This window comes from Budorcas taxicolor, chromosome 19 (genome assembly GCF_023091745.1).
Source record: "Budorcas taxicolor isolate Tak-1 chromosome 19, Takin1.1, whole genome shotgun sequence".
Taxonomy (NCBI): domain Eukaryota; kingdom Metazoa; phylum Chordata; class Mammalia; order Artiodactyla; family Bovidae; genus Budorcas; species Budorcas taxicolor.
The window spans coordinates 19930268-19953771 of NC_068928.1; the positions used below are offsets into that span (position 1 = coordinate 19930268).

Sequence of the window (23504 nt, forward strand, 5' to 3'; positions counted from 1 at the left end):
AAACTTGGATGGCAAGCTGATTTTGCTTCTGGGAGCAACAGCCTCAGAGCTTGAACTCCAGAGTAGGTAGGAGGGAGGAAAAGACCATGAATGATAACCAGGACCAAAAGATTCCTGGGGGTTGGGAGTGTTTAGGTGGGAAGTATCTTAGAAAGGGTTACCTACGGACCCTAAGGAGAACCCAGTAGAGCCAGTCTCTCTGACTGATGGCCATAGCAGAGGAGAAAAGGGGGTCTGTTAGGAATGTCTCAGAAAGAGAGGGATGGGAGCTTAGAAGAATAGCATTTTTTATTTTCTTGAAACCAGCATCTCTTTCTTCCCCATCTACTAAATGAGTATATCCAAAGGCAGTTCAAAGACACCCATTAATATATCCCACTGTCCACTTATTCATCTCTCTGTCCATCTGTCCAGCTTCCCATCCAGTCGTTTGTTCACCCATCAACCTGTCTGTCCATTGATCTGTCCATTTCATCCGTCCATCTATCCTTCCATTCATACACCTATCCCTCCCTCCATCCATCCGTCATTCATCCATCCAAAGAAGTCAAGCCCCAGTAGGTCTCCCCAAGGCTGCTGGTAAGGGCCTGTGGTCCTGTGGCATTTATGGGGCATGTGACCTGCCTGCCTGGCCTGGGGAGGCAGCCCCGCCCCAGCCCTCAGGCAGGGGGCTGGTCCAGGCATGTGGGAGTATTTATACCTCGATGGAGGCTCCTGGGGAGTTGCTGGGCTGAATGACTCCCCGAAGCCGCCATGGTGGCCACGGCTCAGAGCCTGCTGTGAGTGCTTGGGTTCAGTTCCTTTGGGGCCGGGGCTGGGTGGCAGGGCCTGGGAGCGGGCTGGAGAGATGGGAAACTGCCCACGGTGTTCAGGGATGGTAGAAAGGAAGGGCTGCTGGGTAAAGAATAGAGCAGGGAGCTGTTGGAGTTCGACACCCGCAGCAAGGCTGGGATCCATCCTGGAGCAGGACTGAGTCCATTGCCGCTTACTAGCTCTTGGCGAAGAAGAGGGCGGGAGGACTAAGGTTACAAGAGAGATCAAGGTTAGACACCTGGAAGAGCTTCCAGCTCAGCCCCAGGCATGGGAGATGTTTCAAGTGCTTCTTCAGGACAGACATATCGAGTGGTACTCCAGGACCAGCCTATTTCCAGAGGCAGGGGAGTGACTGAAATGGCTGAAGGAGAGTCCTTGTTGGGGGGATGGCAATGACTCAGTCTCGGGTGTCAGTGGGTCAGATTTGAGGAAAGTACCCCAGGGGAGACGTGATAGCTCTTCATCCTTTGTTCTCCCCTGCTCCACCCCCCTGCCCTTTCCATCTGTAGCTGCTTCTCAGAGCACTTTAATCAGATCTCAAGGCAGGGGCAGCTGACCCACTTCCTGATACCAAGCCAGGGTCAAGAGCCAGAGTGGACAGGATTTCGACCTCAGAGCCTCCAACCTAGATGGGAGCAACGGGGCTAGAAATCCCAGGCTCCCAGGATCCCAGGGTGCCCAGCCTCAGGAGTGGCCCCCGGGCCCTTCCCTGCCACCCCTACTAGGTAACTACTGAACTGCTCCAGGGGACCCCTCCCAGCAGCCAGGCGGGTGGAGCCCCGGGTGGGGCCACAGGCAGCACTGGGCACGGTCCCCACCCCTTGTAAAACATGCTGCCGCAGCCAGCAACAGAAACCATTAAGGCGGAACTCCGCCATCTCCACCTCTCTCATAAAGGGCAGGTAGGAGCAGCCCGGGTGGGAGGGAGTGTAGAGAGAGCCCAGTGAGGGCCCTGAGTGTCCTCTGTGACTCAGCTGCCCACAGGGGGTACGGGGACAGACCCTCCCAAGGAAACCTGCCCCCCACCTGCCACTCTGGCTTCCAGGTGTGAGCAAGGAAGCTGAGGTGTTCCTGAGGTGGGGCTGTGGAGCATAGTGGTTAAGCACCCTAGCTTTGAAGCCAGTGTCTGAAAAGTGGGGAGCATCATTTACTAGCTGAGTGAACTTGAGCAAGTCAGGTTAACCTCTCTGAGCCTCAGTTTCCTCATCTATAAATGGGAGTGATAATACAGCACCTCCCATCTAGGGTATAATAACTCACCCAGCTGTTCCTGGTCCCCTTGAGGATTTCCTTCCTCCTGAAGGAAGAGCAGAGATGAGGGCCCAGAGATGACAGCTCTGTGGACCACATCCACATCTACAGGACCAGCATCAGCATCTTTAGATGCAAATGGTCCCAGTGTATCATTTTACTTATAAGGAAACTGAGGACAGAAAGGGGAAGTGACTTGTCCAAGGTCACACAACCAGCAAACAGGGTTTTCCCTGACCCCTACCCCACAAATGCCCCCTCTGCCCTGATCCTGGGGTACTAAAAAGAGAGTCTCTGAGGGGTGGGTGCTGGGTACAAGGGGCAAAAGGCCTGGCTGTTTGCAAGAACACAGAGCCGAGATGCCACCACGATGATTGTTGATCCCACAGTCATACTTTCTGGGGAAATTTCTTCCTCATCATGCCTTCTATTCAGGTTAGAGGACCATTTCTTTCTTCCCTCTGACTCCAGGGAAGATCAAGTCTATTTATTCCATCCCTACCCCAGCCTTCCCACTCTTGCAGGATCATAGAAGGAGGAGAAGTTCGGAGAGCAGAGGTTAGACAGAATACCTGGACGCTAAACTGGCCTTCAGATAATGTTTTGCCAAGGTTACATACCTGAAGTGTGTTTGAGGGTGTTGTTGGGACTCTTGAGGCCTGAGACTCAGGAGATATTTTCAGTTTTAACTGTTTGGCCCTGGGCATGTCATTCTCTCTGAGCCTCAATCTTCTACCCTGAAAAATGGGATTAATGACCTTTCTCCCCTACCAGTGGTATGTGATAAATGTTCACCCACCAGTTCTCAAAAAAAAAAAAAAAAAAAGGCGGGTGGCGGGGGGCGCTGATCTGCAACATTTGCTGATTTCCTTGGATAGATATTCCCACCACTGCCAATTTGAGGATCTGGGCCAATTTCACCAAAAGTGAATTGTACAGTTGGCCCTAACAAGTCCATAGCAGCTGACCCCAGCACACCACTGCCTGCTACTCTCTGAGGCAATGGGAGAATGAAATGAGAGAACAGAGACAAAGTGCTTTGTAAACTGCCGAGTATTTTATAGACATAGAGTTGTGATTAGGAAAGCCCTTATAGTCAAAGGGACCCCAGAGCGCAGTCTACCAGCTGAAAGCCCTGGCCTAGCTCCAGCCCCACAAGGGGGCAGGTTGTGAGTGGAGGAGCCCACCCTGAGTGGCAAGTCCTGAGTGCCATCGCGGTGCTCCTAGGATCCGAGGAAGGAAGAGTGCTCGCTGGACCTCCTGCAATGGTTTGCTGATGGGATTTGCAGACATACGTCCCACTGTGCCCTCTGAAACTAAAGCAGGCAGGGTAAAGGTCAGTGTTCCCTGAAAGATTCCTCCTGAATGCAGAGGCCAGCGCCCATCAGAGAGGACTCCTGGGAGATCCAAAGCAAGAGTCATCCCCCTCTCTTCCTACTCTAATCCCTGGGAGTTTCTGCAGCCATTCTCCCTCAGGGGAATGGCTAAAATGACCTCTGAGGCCAGAGGGTCAGGAGGAGGGAAGTTCAGCCTCTGCCAGTGCAGGAGGATGATGTCAGGGAGATGGAGGTGAGAGGCAGGACAGAGGAGTTTCTTCTCCTTTCCTGGTCCTCGCCCCCAGAGCTCAAGCTTTAAAATACTCTGTCCCACTGTTAATTACTAATAATAGCTATCATTTATTGAGCACATACTACGCATTAAGTTATTTACAAGCAATATTTCATCTAACCCACCAGAGAGGTATGTATTATTAGCTCTATTTTATAGATGAGGAAACTGAAGCCCAAGGAAGGAAGTTGAGCAAGTTGCCTAACCAAAGTCCCACTGTTATTGGGATTCAAACCCAATCCTGACTCTAGAGTTTCCAAACTAGCTAATCCAACTTTAGGAGCCCCTGTGGCTATTTGAGAAAAGGGTCAGAAGCCAAGGCAGCCTCACCTTCCTCTCCGCAGTGAGTCCTTCATTGTGCTGGACAGAAGTCTCCACCCCATATACACCAATGAAAGCTCCTCTGCCCAGCCCCTGAGGCAAAAGTACCCTTAGAAATGGCAGTCGGTGAAGGATCTCATCTTTCTTGAGGTTGTGCGTCCTTAGGCAACTCACCTAACCTCTCTGGACCTCATTTCCCGATTTGTAGAACAGGATTTCAGCCGAGGCAATCAATGGGGTTTGTCATCAAATCAGGAGTCATCGTTTATAAAACATACTCAGAGGTTATAAAACCTCCTTCCTTCACTGAGGTTCATCTAGGGATGTCTACCCCCAGTGCAAAGCAAGACACTGGCCTCTGAACTCTGCCTAACCTCCCTGGTTCTTATCCTGTCCCTGGGAGCTCAGAGGAAGTGGGGTAGTGGTTTGGCCAAGCCAGGATATGAAAGTCACGGCTGGGAACTAAAGCCTTCAGGTAAGGCCTCTGACTTACAGGAACTCAGCCTGGGCTACCGATAACACCCCAGGACACTGGGGCTGCTGCCAGGATGAGGGGGAGACAGAGGCTGTAGGGGCCCTTCTGGGAAGGCAAGAACTTCCACAGGAGGGGTGGCCCACTCTGAGTCTCAGAGAGGCCTCCACAGGTTCACGTCTCAGAGGAGCAGAGCCGGGGTCTGAACCCCCTGGGGCCAGGCTGAGTAAAGGCCAGGCAGACAGGGCCTGACTACAAAGGCAACTGTCATCTGGGAATGGGGTCATTAGCCAGTGTCCCCAGGCCTGAAGAGGTAAGACCATCAGGGAAACTAGAGTGTGGGGTCAGGAGCCACAGCCACATCTGGCCAATGAATCCAGACGTGCACTATACCTCCTTGAGCACTTTCTATGTGTGGGGCACCTGGTACACATCATGTCACTTAATCTTCATGACGGCCATATGAGGTGGGTCCCCAGGCCCCGTGATCACAGGAGCAAAGGGAGAAACAGAATCACACAGTTTCTCAAAGTCACCAAACCAGGAAAGTGACACAGCTGGGACTCAAATTCAGGTCATCCCCAGTTCAGAGCCTTTGCTTCTTCTCTGTGTGTGTGCATTGCACCACACCGCTTGCAGGAGCTTAGTTCTCTGACCAGGGATTGAACCCACGCCCTCAGCAGTGAAAGTGCACAGTCCTCACCACTAAATCGCCAGGGAATTCCCAAAACCTTTGCTCTTCACCACGTGCTATTCTGCCTCCAGAGAGGAGAGCGACCACCACCCCATGTGTTACAAAGCCTGAGAACTGGGCGGAGGAAGGACCCCGGCGTTCTGTCAGGAGGGAATGGAGAAGGCCTGGGGAAAGCAGGTCTGGCCCGGGGCCAAGCGGGGCAGGCGGGCCCTAGCTGTCCAGGGCTTCCAGGGAGCAGGGGCCAGGCTGGGCGCTCAAGCAGAACCAGAGATGGGCTGCCCTGCCCCTCGGCCCGGGGCCTGCTCCACCTCGGTATCCAGTTACGGCCAGCTCGGCGCTTCCCCAGTCACGCCACATTTAGCTTTGCCGAGTGAGCGGCACCGGGACATAGAGAAGGGGCGGCAGGGACTCTTGAAGGGGCGGGAGAGCCTCCCCCAGCCCCCTACCTGGACCCCAGCTCCCAGCCCCCTCCGCCACTGAGCCCCTGAGGGACTTCAGGCAAATACCTTCCCTTCCTGGTCGCCACCACCCCCTTGTCAAATGACAGCCGTAAGCTTATTTAGCAAAGATGTACCAACCCCAGGCAGGGCACACAGGGGGCCTCCGAGGCCAGCCATCCCTCCCAGAGCTCCCAGGACAGCAAGTTGGGGGAAATCAAGTTGTCCTGCTCTGTCAGAGGGGGTCTTGGGTGAGTGTCAACCTCAGGCTTTTCTTGTTTGGCCCCCTAGCTCAGGCACCCCCACTCTGACCCCACTAAGCAAAGAAATTAAGGGGAGCATAGACTCTAGAGTCGGCCAGATATAGGTTCAAAACTTAACTCTTCCAAGGATTGGCTAGGTGACTTGGGCCAGTCACATAAACCCTCTGAACCTCAGTTTCTTCATCTGGAAAGTGGGATTAATAACACACCTTCCTCACAGGATTATTCTGACAAATGATGAGGAAGTTCTCCTATTCATTTATATAGTGGCCAGCCCAGAGCAGGCCCTCTGCTCAGGGCAGACTTTCTCAGAGTTTACTCGGGCAAAGAGGAATACATTCAGGAGAAACTGCCCTTTGTAGGTGGTGGAGAGGAACGCAGAGAGCTGAGGTTAGTAACAGTAAGAGGCATATCAGTCATGCTATTAATAAGGGGAGCGGGCATTTATCGAGCACTTGCTATAGCTAGGCACTGTGCTCAATATTCATGTGCATAATTTCATTTAACCCCACATCTGCATGAGGGCGTCTCTCTCTCTCCCTGTTTTTGCAGATGACTGATGCTGAAGCTCAGAGCTTTGCTGACACAGCTAGCAAGGCAAGAAAAAGGCCAGCTTTGAGCTGAGTCTTTTTTTCTTATATAATATTTATTTCTTTACTTTTGGTTGCACTGGGTCTTAGTTGCAGCACATGGGATCTTTTGTTGCAGTGCGCAGGTTTCTCTCTAGTTGGGCACGGTCTTACTTGCCCCAGGGCACGTGGGATCTTGGACCAGGGACTGAACCCGTGTCCCTTGCACTGGCAGAAGGATTCTTAGCCACCAGACTGCCAGGGATGTCCCTGAGCTGAGTCCTGTCCAGCTGTGCTGGGCAGAGTTCTCCTCTAACTCTAGAATATCTGAGCAGAAAGAGCCCTCACGTGTCGCCTAGTGCAAGCCCCAAGTTTTCCAAATGGCGAGAAAGGGCAGAGGCCTGCACAGTCACAGGTACTTTGGAGTGTGGCAGACACAGGAGAAAACCCTAGAGGCCACGCAGTCCTCAGTGTCATGCCAGGCCCACGGGGCCACCAGAACCCACGTCCTGCAGGTTCCCCAGCTTCTCCCTGTGTGTCTTTCACTGTCTGTCTCTCACACTGTTTATCTGCTTCCTTCTGTTTCTGATGTTTCTCTCAGCTTGTCTGTCTGTCTGTCTCTATCTGTCTGTTTCTCTCTCTCATCAGACGTCTGGCTGGAGGCAGGGTCCCAGCCCAGGGAGGGGGTGGGAGGGGTGGACTCAGGCTTGGTCAGCCCTGGACGCTGGTCCTCGCTCTCATCACAGCCGGCTTTCTTCAAGGCCAGGACTGGGTGATGGTGTCGCTACTCCCACCACAGTCTGACGTCACACTGCCGGGCCCTGCCAGGCTGGAGGGCGAGCCCCAAGGGGACTTCATGCAGGCACCGGGCCTCCCGGGCTCCCCCCCCACGCAGAACGTAAGTACCTGGCACCTTGGCCTGGGCTGAGGCCAAGACCAGAGGGCCACACGACAGCAGGTGGGCCATCACCCCCAACCCCCTGGGACCTCCCTGCTTCCGTCTTATGCTTTTTCCCAGCAAACAAGTACCCAGGGACTCCCAGATCCCGAAGTGTTGAGATCTGGGCCTCTGCTTGTCCCTTTGGTCTGGGACTTTCCCAGGGCAGGGCTATGTGTCCGTCCTACTGAGGTTCAAAGTGGTGCATCCTCATCAGATCGAGGCTTCCAAGGGCAGGTTAGGTCTCCCTCCTCCACCGGGGGCTCCCCAGAGCTCAGTCACAGACCCTCTACCCTCGCACAGAGTCGGGGCTGGATCCATCCTCCGCTCACAGGCTGTCTACCCTGTCTGCCCCAGAAGCACGCCGGCTTCAGCTGCTCGTCTTTTGTGCCTGATGGCCCTCCAGAGCAGGAGTCCTCCCTGCCCCCACACAGCCCCAGCGTCGCGTCACCGGGCCCCGAGCAAGTCCACTGCCCAGCCGGCCCTGGCCCGGGCCCCTTCCGGCTCTCACCCTCAGAGAAGTACCCCGGCTTCGGCTTTGAGGAGGGGCCTGCGAGCGGTCCTGGGCGCTTCCTCAAGGGCAGCCATGTGCCTTTCCACCCATATAAGCGACATTTCCATGAGGATGTCTTCCCCGAGGCCCAGACTGCCCTGGCCCTCGATGGACACTCCTTTAAGACCCCGGGGACGCTGGAGGCCTTTGAGGAGATCCCTGCGGATGTGGGGGAGGCTGAGGCCTTCCTGCCTGGCTTCCCTGCGGATGTCTGGTGCAACGGGCTCCCCTACCCCAGCCAGGAGCACAGCCCCCAAGTCCTGGTGAGTACCAGTGCCAGCGCGCACCCCATCACCCCTGTGCCAGTTCCCGGAAAGCCTTCTGAGATCAAACTTTCTGCCATCCCCTTTCCAGACCTTTCTACTCAGGGTCAGTGTGCACCTGCAAGCTCAGAGAGTTGGGGTCTTTCAGCTTCACTCGGAGCCTCCAGGTCCACCTCCTGGCCCGGTGTCAAAGGGGTCGGGTCAGGGAGTCTGGTCAGACCCTAGGATGCTGGAAGCTCCCCAGAGGCTCCTGAGTCAGGATTCCTACATGCAGCTTCTCTCTGTTTGTTTGAAAGTCAAGAATCCCCAGCCAGACCTTCACACCCATATGTAAATTCGAGAAGAAAAACACATTCCAGAGGCCTGGAGAAAGGGCTTAGGGAGGAGTCCCAGAGCACCACTTCTCCACTCCAGCAGCAGCATGCAGAGTTGGGAGAGGACTTAAGCCTTCTCAAAGGGCACTTCTGGGCCCCATTCTTTACCTAGAATGCGGCCTGGGTGTATTCATTGAAATACCTTGAAAGCACCTTAGAAGATCAATGTCCTTTCATAGCCATACCCATAAACTCTGTGACCTTGGGCAAGTGACTTAACCTCTCTGAGCCTCATCAGAAAAGTATACTTACCAGCACCTACCCCATCGCCTTATTGCCTTGCGAAGAGGAAAACCTACTCCCAGTTGGGGCTATGCCTACTCCAGATACAAGAATACTGGAGTGGGTTGCCATTTCCTGCTCCAGGGGATCTCCCCAACCCAGGGACCAAACATGCATCTCCTGCAAGTCTCCTGCATTGCAGGCAGATTCTTTACCGCTGAGCCACCTGGGAAGCCCCATCCCATCAGTTACTGCCCCGTAAATGTCCACTCAGTGCCAGCCTCTGGTCACTGTGCCAGATGTTTCCTTTCAAGCACCCTGTTTAATCCTTACGACAACCCTCTAAAGAGTTCCCACTATCTCCATTTTGCAGAAGAAGAAACTGAGGTCCCATAGAGACCAAGGAGAAGAACTTGGGCCCAGAGACCCACAGCAGGATGGTCGACTCACTGAGTGATCTTGGGCACATCCCTTCCCTTCTATGGGCTCAGCCCCATCATTGGCCAAATGATAGGGTTGGACATAGTATTCATGGCCCTTCTAGGCCTAAGATTCTACGATTATGGATATCTCTGCATCAGCCACCCCAGGGCACACCCAGGAAAGAGCTCACAGCTGATTTGACCCTCTGGGCCCAGATGCTGGCTCCCCAGACCCCTGGTAACCCCAAGAAGAATGGTCCACCTGCTCTTGGCCTGGTTTACCTTCCAGTCCCTAGCTGTGCTCTCTGTCTGGGTGCCTCCTCAGGGTAGAGCTCTAGGCGCATCCCTGGGGTTTCCATGTGGGGCTCACAACCTGTGGGAAGCCAGGATCCAGCCCCCACCAGCAGCAGCAGCTGCAGACTCCCTCTGCCAGAGTGGGAAAGGGTGCAGGGCTCCAGCAGACTAGCAATTGGGTAGACTCCTCAGGGGCTTCCCAGGAGGTACAAGCAGTAAAGAACCCACCTGCCAATGCAGGAGTACCTAAGAGGCACTGGTTCAATCCCTGGGTTGGGAAGATCCCGAGGAGGGATGGCAGAAGGAGGGCATGGCAACCCACTCCAGTATTCTTGCCTGGAGAATCCCATGGAGGGAGGAGCCTGGTGGGCTACGGTCCACAAGGTTGCAAAGAGTCAGACACGACTGAAGCAACTTAGCACACAGCACAGATTCCTCAGAACAGAGAGCAGAGGCTCTGAGTTGGGGGTGCTCAGAGCAGAGGGGACACACTAGCCCCCTCCAGAGAACCTGCTAGATCTACCATGGGCTTTGCAGAATAGGAAGTGGTAGGGCCTTGGGGGCCCCAGCTGGACCAACCTGTCTGGCCACTTCCTGTGCTCCCTCCCCATGGCTCTGCAATGGGAATTCCAGAGCAGCGGTCCTTTGCGGATCTGCTCTGAGGGGCTGGTGGTCCTGAACCAGGAGGCAGGTCCCAAGCCAGGCTTGGTGAGTGGGGTCAGCCCGTGCATCCTTGTGCCATTCCAGGGTCCTACCCCAGTTTCAGTGTGACTGACGACAAGTCTCCCCCACTTCCCTGGACAGCCCAGCCTCAGCCTCTCACTTGCAGGGAAGTGGGGGATAGGGAGCACAGTCAGTTCCAGCTCCAGCTCCACCACTAAGCTGCCGAGTTTCCTCAGGAAATTCTTGTCCTCCTCTGTTCTCAAGTATTTGTTCTCCAGGAATAAGCTTTGCTAGAGGCAAAGTGGAATTGCCTTTGCGTAAGGTTCAAGATGGATGGTAGGAAGGAAGAAAGACAAGGTCCAGACTGGTCATCTGTTTCTTTCCTTCCAGCAGGGGTCAGAAGTCAAGGTCAAGCCCCCAGCTCTGGAGAGTGGACCAGGGATGTACTGTTACCAGCCCCCCTTGCAGCACATGTACTGTCCTACCCAGCCCCCCTTCCATCAGGTGGGTCTGGGGCAGGTGGGAAATTCCCCCAGGGTCTCAGGATATTGTGTTCATGTGTGATGTGTGGGTGTGTATGTGAGTGTATGCGTGCACACCTGGATGGGCAGGTAGGGGCAGCAGGGCCCTGAAGCTCAGGCTGGGCCACCCAGGGTGGGGAACAGGGGTTCACAGGAAGGGAAGCAATCGCCCTTCTCTCGGAGTGGGCGGGGCTTGTCTGAGACCCAGGCAGTGCCTGAGAGGTCTCGGCAAAGAGGGTGGGGCTGAGATTGGGGCAGGGCCGGATGGAACCAAAAACGAGAGAAAGAGGAGGACAAGACAAGGACTGAGCAAAGAGAAAAGGAGTTTAAGTGGGGTGACACATGAGGCTGAACACCACAGGAAACAATGGGCTCACGCCTGGGTCAGCCACCATCTTGTTCTGTGGCCTTGGCCTCAAACTTCCCTTTAGCCTAGTCAGGGTGGGACAAGGAGTGAGACTAGGGGACCTTCCTCATAGAGGCTCCAAGTCCCCATCATCTTTGGCCCTACCCGCCCTCCCCACGATCTCCTGGAGCAAGGAATGGCAACCCACTTCCAGTATCCTTGCCTGGAGAATCCCATGGACAAAGGAGCCTGGTGGGCTACAGTCCATGGGGTCGCAAAGAGTCAGACATGACTGAGAGATTAACAGTCTTTCTACTCCCCACCCCACTGCTCAGCCTCAGCTACTCCCCAATTCACAGGATGCCAAGTAATTGCCCCACACTGTCAGGGGATGGAGGCTTTTAAAAAGAGAAAGAAAAGTGCCCCAGAGCAGCCAGGCAGCTCCCAGGAGTCACCGGGCAAGACAGAGCAAGTGGCTGCCCAGCGCCCAGCTCCATCCACCTGCAGCCTGGCACTGAGACAGGCCCTGCCTGTGGAGCAGGTTCTACTCCCAGCTCTTTGGCATTGGCCCTGATGTTGGCCAAGCCAGGGAGACAGGCATGTGGGCGGGAGGGTGGTCAGACTGCTTGCTTTGTGGGGAGAAAGAAAGAGAAGGAGGGAAGCAGAGGGAACACAGGATCATCCCCACTTTGTGAGGAGCCTGGCTGGAGTGGCCGGGCCATCCTGAGGCTCACGGTCTGACCCAGGGTAGGGGCGTCCCTGAGGCAGCCTGGCCCAACAGGAACCGAGCCACAGCAGGGCTCAGGGGCTACCAGACCCTAGACGGCCTCGCCGTGTCCAGCTCTGTCCTGATACCCTCTGTTTTCTGCACCCCCTCCCCGAACAAGATGGCCGCACCCAGGGCTTTATGGAGCCTGCAGAGAGGGTGACTCAGTCATTAAGTGTCTCTCGGGTGACCTGGAAAGAGCACTTCAGCCTGGAGCAGACGGGGGAGTCAGAGGCTCCTACCCCCCTCTCAGCCCCATAAAACACCATCCCTGGCAGCCACTCCCTCTGCTGTGAAAACCACCTCCTACCCACACCGGCCCACCACCATGACCGGGCCTTTCAAAGAGCCACTGAAACTCGTAAAAGGGGCCAGTGCCCAGCAAACGCCCAGGCCGGACACCCCACTTCCGGCCCAAGCACTCCAGGAGATGCCAGGGAGCACCTGCCCAAAAGGGTACAGGGGCCCAAGCTACCCCTCACACTCTCTAGTTCAGCTCCTGTCCTATCACCATGGCAACCAGGGTACCTAGAGGCCTGAGAGGAGGATGCTGAAGGAGGCTTTGAGACCTCTGAGATCCTGAATTCTGGAATGTGGATCTCCTCAGAGGCCCTCCCAGGACAGCCACATCCTTGGCCAGCCTCAGATAGCTCTGTCTTCGGGGCCCATGACCATGGATGGTGAACGCTTGAGAGAAGAATCTAGTTTCAGTTCCTTCTCTGGATGTATGAGTGGGGGGAGGGGACTTCCTTCCTTGGGAAGACTGGTTACCATGGCAACCACTCTGCCCCTTTGACCTCTACAGTACTCACCAGGTGGCAGCAGCTACCCTGTACCCTACCTGGGCTCCTCACACTATCCCTACCAGCGGATTGCACCCCAGGCCAGCGCCGATGGGCACCAGCCCCTCTTCCCAAAACCCATTTACTCCTACAGGTATGTTTCTCAGCACTTCTGGGGTAGAAGGAAGAGAGGTGAGAAGTCCCTGGGGAAACTGAGACATGGAATCCTTGAGGAATTAGGGTAATGGTAGGGTGGTGGAAGTCATACCTGGTAGACTTCCAAAGGATGCTAGAGAGAAGAATCCAGCATGGGGGCACGGGGCTTGACTAGCTCCCCTCTGACCTCTCGTCCAACCCTGGGGATCCATGCCTGTGGCTCAGCTCAGCAGATACTGGTGCCCTGGGGTAAGCCCGCTAGGTTTTAGCCTCCTGGGGCCCTGGGACTGAGAGTTTAGAGGGGGGCGCTTCTCCCTTTCCCCTCCTTCTGCAGACTCAGAGAGAAGCCTCACCCTAAAGTGCCATCAGAAGTAAGCGAGGGATGAGGTCTGCAGAGGTGGTTCAGTTACTCAGCATCTACCAGACCTAGTGCAGCTGCTCTGGGGCTGGGGTTGTAGGTGCCAGGCCAGCAGCACCCTGCCCATCTGGGATCCCTTCCATCTGAACTTTCATTCATCCAACCAACACTGATACTCCACCTCCTGTGTGCCAGGCCTCACGTGGGGTCAAGTCATCAGCCAGGGTGAGCTCAGGAAATGGAAAAGGTACTTACACATCATCCAGGAGCACAGAGAAGGGGGTTGTGGAAGGCAGGTTGGTGCACAGAAAAGAGCACACGCAATCTTTGCAGTCCAGTAGAACCGGGTTCAAGCCAGGCTCCGAATTTACTAGCTGTGAAACCTCAGGCAAGTGACTTAATCTTTCTAAGCCTCTGCTTATTCACCTCAAAAAAACAAAACAAAAAAAAAAAACAAAAAAACCCTGCAGTATTCAGGCCTTTGGATGGATTAAGTGAGAGAATATGCTTGGCACATTGTAGGGGCTCATATTGGAGTTCCTACATAACTGAGTTCCTTCCCTTACTATCCAATATTCAAGCAATTGGCTGAGGGCTGACTGGTAATGACAGCGTCCATTTAATGAGAACCTTCTATATGCTAGGCAGCATCCTTAATCGTCATGACTCTGAGGTAGCTATTACTTTCTTCTTTTCAAAGCTGAGGGAACTGAGGCTCAGAGAGGTTAAGGCACTCACCCAAGGTCACACAGCTAGTGAGTGACTAAAGCCAAGAGTGTAACCCAGCTCTCTTAGATGCCACAAGACCCTTGAATATCAGTAATTCCTAACTTCAGTGGATACTTTCTCATCCCTTCTCCGCTCAACCGCCTCTCACCCATGAATTCTGCAGCAGCCTCTTCTTTCAGCCAGGGTAGGGGGGTGGGGGAAGACTCCAGGCCCGATCAGAGGTTCCAACTCTCAGAGCTTTCTCTGCCTTCAGCATCCTCATCTTCATGGCCCTTAAGAACAGTAAAACTGGGAGCCTTCCTGTCAGCGAGATCTACAATTTTATGACGGAGCACTTTCCTTACTTCAAGGTGAGCCCCAAATCCACTCCACCCCACCACCCCCAAGTCCTGGGGCAAGCCAGACCTCTCTGGAACCAGAAGATACCATTGGGAGGTGGGAGATGAGTTTGAATGAAAGCCAGGAGAGGGTATGCCCTCCCACCACACACTTCCCTTTGTCTGCCCTTCAGAAGGCAGTTCTGTGTGGGCAACAGAGAGCTCAAGCCATTCACCAGAGGTCACACAGCAGGCTGGAGTCAGACCTCATGCTGGTGGACGGTGGACATGGCAACCTGCTAGGCTTCAAGGAGCATCCACCTACCCCAAACGGGGAGACAGAGCTTGGGAAGAAATGAGAGGCTGTTCCCACCGCTGCCCCCAGGATGCTGTGGGACTGAGGAATTTGGGTGGGAGCTGGCCAGCCAAGGTGACCCAGGATGCTGGGGCTGCAGAACTCATTGCCTTCCTGGGAGAGATTAGGATCTGCCTCCGTGGGCGGCAGGCTCAGCTGCAGTTCTGCCAGAAAGCGGGGTGTGGGCTTCACAGTCTTAGAGTGTCCTAGGGAGCTGGCTGTTTCACCTGACCTTCCCACGGACAGGATCTAGTCTCTTTCAACCACAGAAGGGGCTTCTGGGGCTCTACCAGACTCTTTCCCTAGAGGCAAGACAAGCACCCTTCTCTCTCCATTTGCTCAAGGCCAAACAGCAGGTGGGATCACTTGCTGCTGGCTCAGGCTTTCTGGCTTCCCATTTCCCTTGTCCACAGGCTGCCCAGGCCCTCCAACAAAAACCCCTCCATCTGGGGTGGGTGCAGGGGAAGTCAGAACTTGTGTATAAGGAGTGCCTTCTCCAAGGCCTGCAACCGGATGGGTCTCACCTGTTGCCCGGACAAAGGGCGGGAGCTGAGACCCAGGTAATCCAGAACTCAGCTCCACCCACCAGTGGGTGATTTCTGACCCCACCATCTTCCCAATTTTGCTGTCTGGAGATAATTTGAGGTTGATATTCAAACAAGGGGCTTTCCTGATGGTTCAGCGGTACAGAATCCGCCTGCCAGTGCAGGAGATGCAGGTTCGATTCCTGGCTCGAGAAGATTCCTTGGAGGAGAGTATGGCAACCCACTTCAGTATTCTTGCCTAAGAAATCCCATGGACAGAGGAGCCTGACCAGGCTACAGTCCTGGGGTCACAAAGAGTGGGACACAACTTAGCAACTGAACAAGAATTCCAGCAAGTTTGTACTTGCTGAGCTGCCACCGAATGACAAAATGGGCAAGATGGCCAGAGTTCTGGCCAAGAACAAAAAAGCATGGTCATCCATCAGAGCTTCTGGATGGGAGAGGAGCAAGGAGAGAGTTGGCACTGGGATTCAAGCAGCATCAAAGCCGGTATCCAGGGCTTGCCCTCTAAATCCCAGCATGTCAGGGGACCAAAGTCTCATTGACCTGTAAAGCTTTTAGAGTGTCCCTTAAGGCTTCAACGAGTCAGGCCAGAGAGAGGGAAGTGGGGGAGGGCCCTGCCCCATTCCTCCCAGCTTTTCCTCCCTGCCAACTCCCAGCCTGGCCCCCAGCCCCTCCCTACATCTCATCTTCCTGGCTTAATTATTTTTCCTGGGAGCCGTGTAATCCCTGTTTTATGGGGCTGAGGAGTGAAGAGGTCTAACTGCTTTTTTTTTTTGGTTCCAGTTGTTGTTCTTAGCCAGTTGCATCACTCCCTCCCTCCCAAGTTTACATTTGACTTCAGAGAGAAACCATCTGTGAGGATGGGACGGGCCCCAGGTGGTAAAGACAATCCAGTGGGGTGACCTGGGCAGGGCCCTTAGTTAGGGAACAGAGCTGGAGTCTGGCTGTGACCCTGCCTCCTTATGTGATCTCAGCCTGAACCCTTTCTTCTCTGGACCTCAGCTTCCCAGTCTGCAAAATGGTCAGATTGGACCAATTGGCACATAGGTTCCTTCCAGCTCTGACAAATCCACTCCGACCCACTTAAGGAAAGAGTTCAAAGATCCTCTCCCCACCTCTAGCTCTCATTCCCCAGTTGAAGGTCATTTTTCTGGGCTAGGACAGAGTGGACCCTGGGGTGGGCAGCACTCATGCCCAAGGCAGCTGAGATGGGCGTCCTGAAGCCCTGTGAGTCAGGGATGTGGGACGGGGCAAGTTCCAGCCACTGGACATAATTGCTAGTGCTGACCATCTGTCTTCCAAACAGGAAGTGGCTGGGGTGGGGGCTGCTCTGGCATCCCAAAGTCACAGATTTATGGGGCTGTAAAAGGGCCTGGTGCCCATTAACTCTGCCCACTAGGCCACACAGTCTTGACTCCTCGTAGGGACTGCTGTGGGTGTTGAAGGTGAACCCCTAGCTGGCTGGTCTGGTGGCTTAAGAGTCTTCTCTCATGACCCTGGGAGCCTTGGGGGTCATCTCAACCAGCGCCCTGACCCAGGCCAGTGGCCCCTAAGAAAGGCTTCAGCCTCTCCTGCCAACCACTTGCAGTGATGCTGGCATTGGGGCCTGGTTCTGTTGGACGTGATTCAGCCTGGCTGCTCCCTGGGGCAAGTGAGCTGGGGAGGAGGGAGTGGCTGCCCCTCATTAGGCAGAAACGGTGAGCTGGAAGGGAGAAGGGCCAGGAGGTGAGGGCGCAGAAGGACCTCACCAGGCAGAGCGGATGCTCTGCCCACAGTCACCCCTGCTGGGCCCAGGACTGTCATAGAGCCTGGAACACAGCTCTGGGCGGGTGGGTGGGGGAAGGGTGCCCAGTGGCACCCCCGCCACCGCCTCTCACCCGACTGAGTCAGCCTAATGGTTTTTACAACCCTCCCTGGGCACAATTACTGCACTGGTGGCATGACCAGGCCTCCTAATGGGTGTTTATTCTGTTGGCACGAGCATCCCCTGCCTGAGGGCTGGCCTCCCCACCAGGGCACGCCCCCCAGGCACACGCATGTGAACACCCACACACATATACAATCATGGATACCCACACACACCCCTAGAGAGACTTTCTCACACACACATATCCTTAGCAACACACACGTGTCCTCACACTCAGAGGAGTTCATGGACCCACACCTCAGAGTCAGGCTCACAGCAGGGAGACACAGCCCCAGAGAGCTCAGCGTGGCAAGGCCCTCTCCACACAGGGGTCCAAGCACAGACCCGGAGACCTAGCAGGGAGTGGTCCAACCCCAGGTCGGGGAGGCTCGGCACCTCCTCCTCAGCACCCACCAGCCCCTCCTGTATGAATTACCTCCACAGTCCTCTGAAGGGCATGGGATAGGATGGAGATAGATTTTAGGTGCTAATAACTGTGACTGAGGTTCTTGTCCATCCCTGCCCCACTACTGATGGGACTGAGTGTGGGCTGGTCGCTGAGGAGCTCAACAAGCCCCAGAGTGGGTGGCAGTTGTGTGCCCAGACGGCCAAGGCGTTTTCTGAACCCGGCCTGAATTCGTGTCTTGCTCTGCTCTGGCAGACGGCGCCTGATGGCTGGAAGAATTCTGTCCGCCACAACCTGTCTCTTAACAAGTGCTTCGAGAAGGTAGAGAACAAATCGGGAAGTTCCTCTCGCAAGGGCTGCCTGTGGGCCCTGAACCCGGCCAAGATAGACAAGATGCAGGAGGAGCTGCAGAAGTGGAAGAGGAAAGACCCCATCGCCGTGCGCAAGAGCATGGCCAAGCCAGGTGAGGCTGCCGGCCGCACGGTGGACCCGGGGTGCCAGAGCCAAAAAATTAAGAGTTGGGTTGGTGAGAAAGGCTGGGCGATGGAAAGCTGATGAATAAGGAAAGCGCCTGAATGTGCTTCCAAGGCTGGGAGCGACTGTGGGGGAAAGGAGGTCTCACAGTGTCCTCTCTTGGGCCTTTTCAGAGGAGCTGGACAGCCTCATTGGAGACAAGAGGGAGAAGCTGGGCTCCCCACTGCTCGGCTGCCCACCCCCTGGGCTGGCAGGCTCTGGCCCCATCCAGCCCCTGGCACCTCCATCTGGGCTTTCCCAGCCACTGCACTCAATCCACCCAGCTCCGGGCCCCATTCCTGGCAAGAATCCCCTGCAGGACCTACTTGGGGGGCATGCGCCCTCCTGCTATGGGCAGACATACTTGCACCTCTCACCGGGCCTGGCCCCTCCAGGACCTCCGCAGCCGTTGTTCCCACAGCCAGATGGGCATCTAGAGCTGCGGGCCCAGCCGGGCACCCCCCAGGACTCGCCTCTGCCTGCCCACACCCCACCTAGCCACAGTGCCAAGCTGCTGGCTGAACCTTCCCCAGCCAGGACCATGCACGACACCCTGCTGCCAGACGGAGACCTTGGCACTGACCTGGATGCCATCAACCCCTCTCTCACCGACTTTGACTTCCAGGGTGAGCTGGGAGTGGGAGTGGGGAGGGGGGACAGGCCTGCAGAGGGGCAGCTGGTGGCGTGGCCTGACCCATCTGTCTCCAGGTTGCAGTCTGCTAACTACCCAGTTTCTGGAGCAGAGAAAGCCCAGAGCTGGGGAATGGGTGGTGGTGGTTGGTGAAGGGTCAAAGAGGAATATTCTTGCCCCTTGAATGGGTTCCAACTGACCTATCACCAAACCACTCTCAGCTCTGGGCTGAAAGTGCCTGGGAGAGCCCGGGTCTTGGGAAGCTACTGTTAGAGACAGGCAACTTGAGCCGCATCCCCCTTCAGAAGTGGGGAGCTGGGCTCAACAGCCTCAGAAGAAGATATAGACCAGGGGTGTGTGCCCCCCAAGTAGCTTCAGAAGATACAGGCTGGAAAGGGGCCGATGGTCTATTCCATAGTTGACTGTGAGCAACTGAGATTCTGGACATTTCCAGAAGCGACTGTATTTTTGGAGTTCATCACCTAATGCAGAAGAAGGAGAGAGATCTTCCTCGAGAAGGGGAGGCCGAGGAGCTAGGCAGGTCCCAGGAAGAGATTCTGTCTCTTCCATTCCATCTTGCCTGCTTCATCTCTGCCTGTGGCCAATCCCACCCATTCCCATCTAATCTCCTGTGCACCCCCAGGCCCTGGTACTGGCCACAGGAGCTTTGAAGGAGGGTGCTGACCCAGGCCTCAGGCCGTCTGTGTGCACTGGGGTAGGGGACATCCACAAGCAGGTGGAGGCAGCTGACCCTCAGAGATCTCCCAGTCTGATGAGGAGAGAGCCTGGGTCTTGGGAAGCTACTCTTAGAGAAAGGCAACTAGAGCTGCAGCCCCCTCCAGAAGTAGGGAGCCAGGCTCCACAGACTCAGAAGAATCTATAGATACGTGGGCTACGATAAACATTTACCTAAGCCCTACTGTCTGGCATCTTGTGAGGTACTTTACATGCGCTCTCTCAGGTGGGCCTATAGGGTAGGAGGGATTATTCAACCCATTTCACAGATGTGCACCATGGTTAAGTAACTTATTCAAGGTCACTGAGCTAGAAAGAAGGAGAGTTAGGATTGGAAGCCAGGCAGCCAGCCTCGGGTTTAGTTCAGCCCCCTTCCTCCACACCCTGCAGCCCTGATCCCCAGGGGAGGAGCCCCAGGCCCTAGCCAGCCATGATGCAGGTCACACAGCATACAGAGAAGGATCAGGTGCGGCACAGTTTGCACCCCAGAGTCAATGCTTCCCAGTGGGGAGCACTTCCTGACAGGGCTTTGCTCCTTCTCCTTGGGCCCTGCAACAGAGAACCCCAACCAGCTCACTGGATGCTGCGGTGCATTAGTGGAAGATCCTTGGTCTGGGCTGCACATTCACCTTCCTTGGGAACCTGGACAAGAGCCAGGGTGAAGAGTTCCTAGGGCTCCCTACCCAGGGTAACCCCAGAATGTACAGCATCTGCATCAACCCTTCCAACAGGCAGCTCTTAAATCCTTGACCACTCCCCCACCCCCCGAAAAGAGCCACAGAGATCATCTGGGCTATGGCTTTCAAAATGTCCTACAGGGGAGGAGGATGCAGAGAGGTTTAGCAACTGCCTGGGGTCAGAGAGCTAGTGCCAGAGGTCTGCTCTCTGATCAGTGTTACCCCAGTCCTGCTCCCTTTCGTGTGTGAGAGCATGGGGTGAGAGGCAGACAGGGCTCGTTGGTACCTCCCAGTCACGCCTGTTTTCTCCCCCAAATAGGAAACCTGTGGGAACAGCTGAAGGATGACAGCTTGGCCCTTGACCCCTTGGTACTGGTGACCTCATCACCGACATCGTCTTCGGTGCCGCCAGCTCCCCCTCCCTGCTATCCCCCCGGGCCCTGTCTGGCCGAGACCGGCAGTGGGACAGGCAACTTGGCACCCCCAGGCACCGGGGGCTCCGGGGCACTGGGTGACCTGCATCTCACCACCCTCTACTCGGCCTTCATGGAGCTGGAGCCCGCACCCGCCGCGGCCCCTGCTGGCCCCTCTGTGTACCTCAGCCCCAGCTCCAAGCCCATGGCCCTGGCCTGAGCTATGCCCCACAGCATCTCCAGCCTTTGCTTGGCCCGGAAGTCCCAGCCGGCCGCCCATGTTGGGCTCACCTTAAAGGTCACGGAAGGAAACACACTCCCTGTCCCCTATGTCATGAAGCCAACTTGGTTGTTAGCTGGCAGCTGGGGGTGGAGAAGTCACCACACAGGATTCTGCCCCTCGCATATTTCCACCGCCTGGTACACCAGCTCCTGGCCCAGGGATCCCCGGAGAGCAAGTGTCTGGGCAAGAAGAAAATGCACTCTCCATGGCTCACACTCATCCACACTTAGGCTCTTGTGCACATGTGCACAGGCACACACACACACACACACACATACACACACAGTTATGCAAACATATACCCACTCACATACCTTATATCCAGAGGAATCAGAACTATATCACAGACTTCATTGGGGGGCAGCTGAGAGCTGAAGGCTTTGGTTATCAAAAGCTCAGGGTCCCCAGCCAGGTCCAAGACCACCCTGGCACCCTCTTCTGACGTCCACGTTCTCTGCAGGCCTGCCCCCCCCCCACCCCAGGAGTGATCTTTCCCAGCAGCGCCCTGTATTTATTCTCCCATCTTCACCCCAGCAGCCCATCGAGAAGGAGGAGATATGGAACCTCTCCCCAAGTTGTCTGTGGGCCCCCAAGAGGGTGCTGATATTCACAGCACCCACCCTGCCAGGCTCTCAATCTGTCCTTAACTTAAGCTCTATCTGGCTTCCCCCGGGGGATGACACACAGGAGGGGCAATGTCCGCCCCAGGACCAAACTGAGCCCAATTCCGACACAAAGTGTTTGGAAAAAGCCTTGCCCTTGGAAACTTGAAAGTGCCCTTTTGCCCCAGCCCTGGATGCAGGAAAGGCCCCTCCAGGTCACTACAGTCACCCCTGAGAGCTTCATGTAGCTTAGGTCCCAGTTTATGAATACTTCTGTTTCAGACAGCCTGGGCAGTTAGGGAGGGAACTCTGGTTCAGGCTGGTGGGGGAGCACCCATGCCCCCTCTCTTTGACTGCTTGGCAGGTCCAGGATGCACCTGGAGCAAGGGGGTGTGACTTGCTTGGCCACTGTGTCCTACCTGAGTGCCCAACCCACACCAAGTAGGCTGAAGTGGGAGCTTCAGCCTACCCGGGGCCTGAGGGTGACAAGAATACCCCTCCCTCCAAGGTTGGGCCCAGGCTCAGATGAGTCACAAGCAGAACCCTTGATGGCCTGCCACTGTTCCCTGTCCTGGAACAATAAAGCAAATGCCTTGTGGTCTCAGCTACCAAGACTTCATTTCTGGACCTCCCCTCCCTGGAGCAAAAAGGTCAGGACACACTGACTGTAGTTTCCCTGGGCATGTGATCTTACCCCAGCCCTCACCCAGAACTAGGAAGTTTCAATTTGAAGAATGAGGCATCTCAGAGAACTTCTGAACAGCAAGGAAAGGATAAAGGTTTGAGGTGGGGTTGGGGGGGGCATCTCTTCCCAGGAGAATTTCCTGAAGGATTGAAAGCAGCGGCTGCCCTGTCCAGAAGGAGGGAAGGAGGGAGGGAGGGAGTAGGTACCCTCCCCCACATCCCTTCCTCCCGAGATCTGTCCCTTCCTCAGCCTCCATCTCCTCACACTAAGGGTCACTTCCCTATCCAGACTGTGCCTTTCTGCCCCCATCTTTCCCTGGCTGGGCTCTGGTTTCCACAGGTGACATAAACGAAACGCAGCCTGGCGCTGTGTGCCCTGCTGGCCCTGGAGAGTGGTCTCTGGAGGGTCAGGGGCCCACTCAGTCCCACCACCAGGCAGGCTGCTGTCACCAAACAGCAGCCTGGGAGGCAGCCCCACATTCAGCCTGAATGGGGATGGGGCAAGTGTGGGAGCCAAAAGCTTATCCATGGACCTTGGACCTCGATCTCAGAGCAGCCATGGGTGGGCCTTCTGCTTAGAAAGTTTTCCCTGGGGCCAGGGCCTGGGGGCCAGCCAACACCACCTACCTTGGCCAGAGGACATTATCGCAGAGGATCCCATAATAGAACCCTACCCTCCATCAGCACGCTCCCTCCCAGAGGCTCTAATGCTGGGGCCAGAGCTAGAGGGATGCAGGGGTGGGGTGGGGTGAAGGCATGGCCAGCCAGTGCGCCCAAGAGGAAGAACCCCCCCTCCACCCTGACCCAGCCAAGCACTGTGGTATAGGAAGGGTGAAGGCTCTCTGTCAAGCCCCCAGCTCTGGGCAACCCCAGGCCTGTGTCTTGATACCCAAGCCCCCAAGAGCAGGGTAAGTGCTTCATGGGAGAACTTTACTGGGACCTACTGCCTTGCTTCAGAACCTCGGACCCTGGGGGCTCAGACAACCTCTTCTAGGCCTCCAGCCCAGGCAGCTGGAGGCCGGCAGCCCAACCTCAATCCTATGGGCCCATTCGGCACCTGCTTCTGCAAGTAAGACAGGTGGCAAGGAGATAAGCCTTGGGGTCTCATGTTTCTTTGTTTGTAACCAGACTGGCCCTTGGACTAAAAACTGGGCGGAAAAACAAAACAAAACAAAAAACAGTTAAAACTGAGTGGCAGCGGCTCGCGGAACTGAGCCCCACACTTCTGCTCATATGCTGCCCCCTGCTGGCCACTCATCATGTGTTCACCCACCGTTCAGAGAGGAATAGTTTGAATGGATCCAGGGTCTGGAGAAGGAAATGGCACCCCACTCCAGTACTCTTGCCTGGAAAATCCCATGGGCGGAGGAGCCTGGTAGGCTGCAGTCAATGGGGTCGCTAGGAGTCGGACACGACTGAGCGACTTCACTTTCGCTTTTCACTTTCATGCATTGGAGAAGGAAATGGCAACCCACTCCAGTGTTCTTGTCTGGAGAACCCCAGGGGAGGGGGAGCCTGGTGGGCTGCTCGACTTAGCAGCAGCAGCAGCAGCAGCAGCAGCAGGTCTGAAAGTTCTCTATTTGTAGGAAATTAACTCTTTTAACTTCTCAGGTTTAGGGG

General features: G+C 55.5%; 1 protein-coding gene across 1 annotated transcript; it reads left to right on the plus strand.

The window, feature by feature from the left end:
* Positions 1–734: 734 nt before the first annotated feature.
* FOXN1 (forkhead box N1) lies at positions 735–20535 on the plus strand. The gene is made up of 9 exons (XM_052658583.1): positions 735–779; positions 7195–7326; positions 7723–8181; positions 10547–10660; positions 12595–12725; positions 14068–14164; positions 17602–17809; positions 17994–18485; positions 20222–20535. Exons 1-9 carry the CDS (start codon positions 735–737, stop codon positions 20533–20535), a joined length of 1992 nt encoding a protein of 663 aa, XP_052514543.1.
* The last annotated feature ends 2969 nt before the right edge of the window (positions 20536–23504 follow it).

Excerpts from the sequence above, each read along its gene's own strand:
- FOXN1 (XM_052658583.1), top strand. The coding sequence starts at position 735 with ATGACTCCCCGAAGCCGCCATGGTGGCCACGGCTCAGAGCCTGCT. Across the intron at positions 17,810-17,993 it reads CAAGAGCATGGCCAAGCCAG|AGGAGCTGGACAGCCTCATT; the intron begins GTGAGGCTGCCG and ends GGGCCTTTTCAG. Across the intron at positions 18,486-20,221 it reads CACCGACTTTGACTTCCAGG|GAAACCTGTGGGAACAGCTG; the intron begins GTGAGCTGGGAG and ends TCCCCCAAATAG.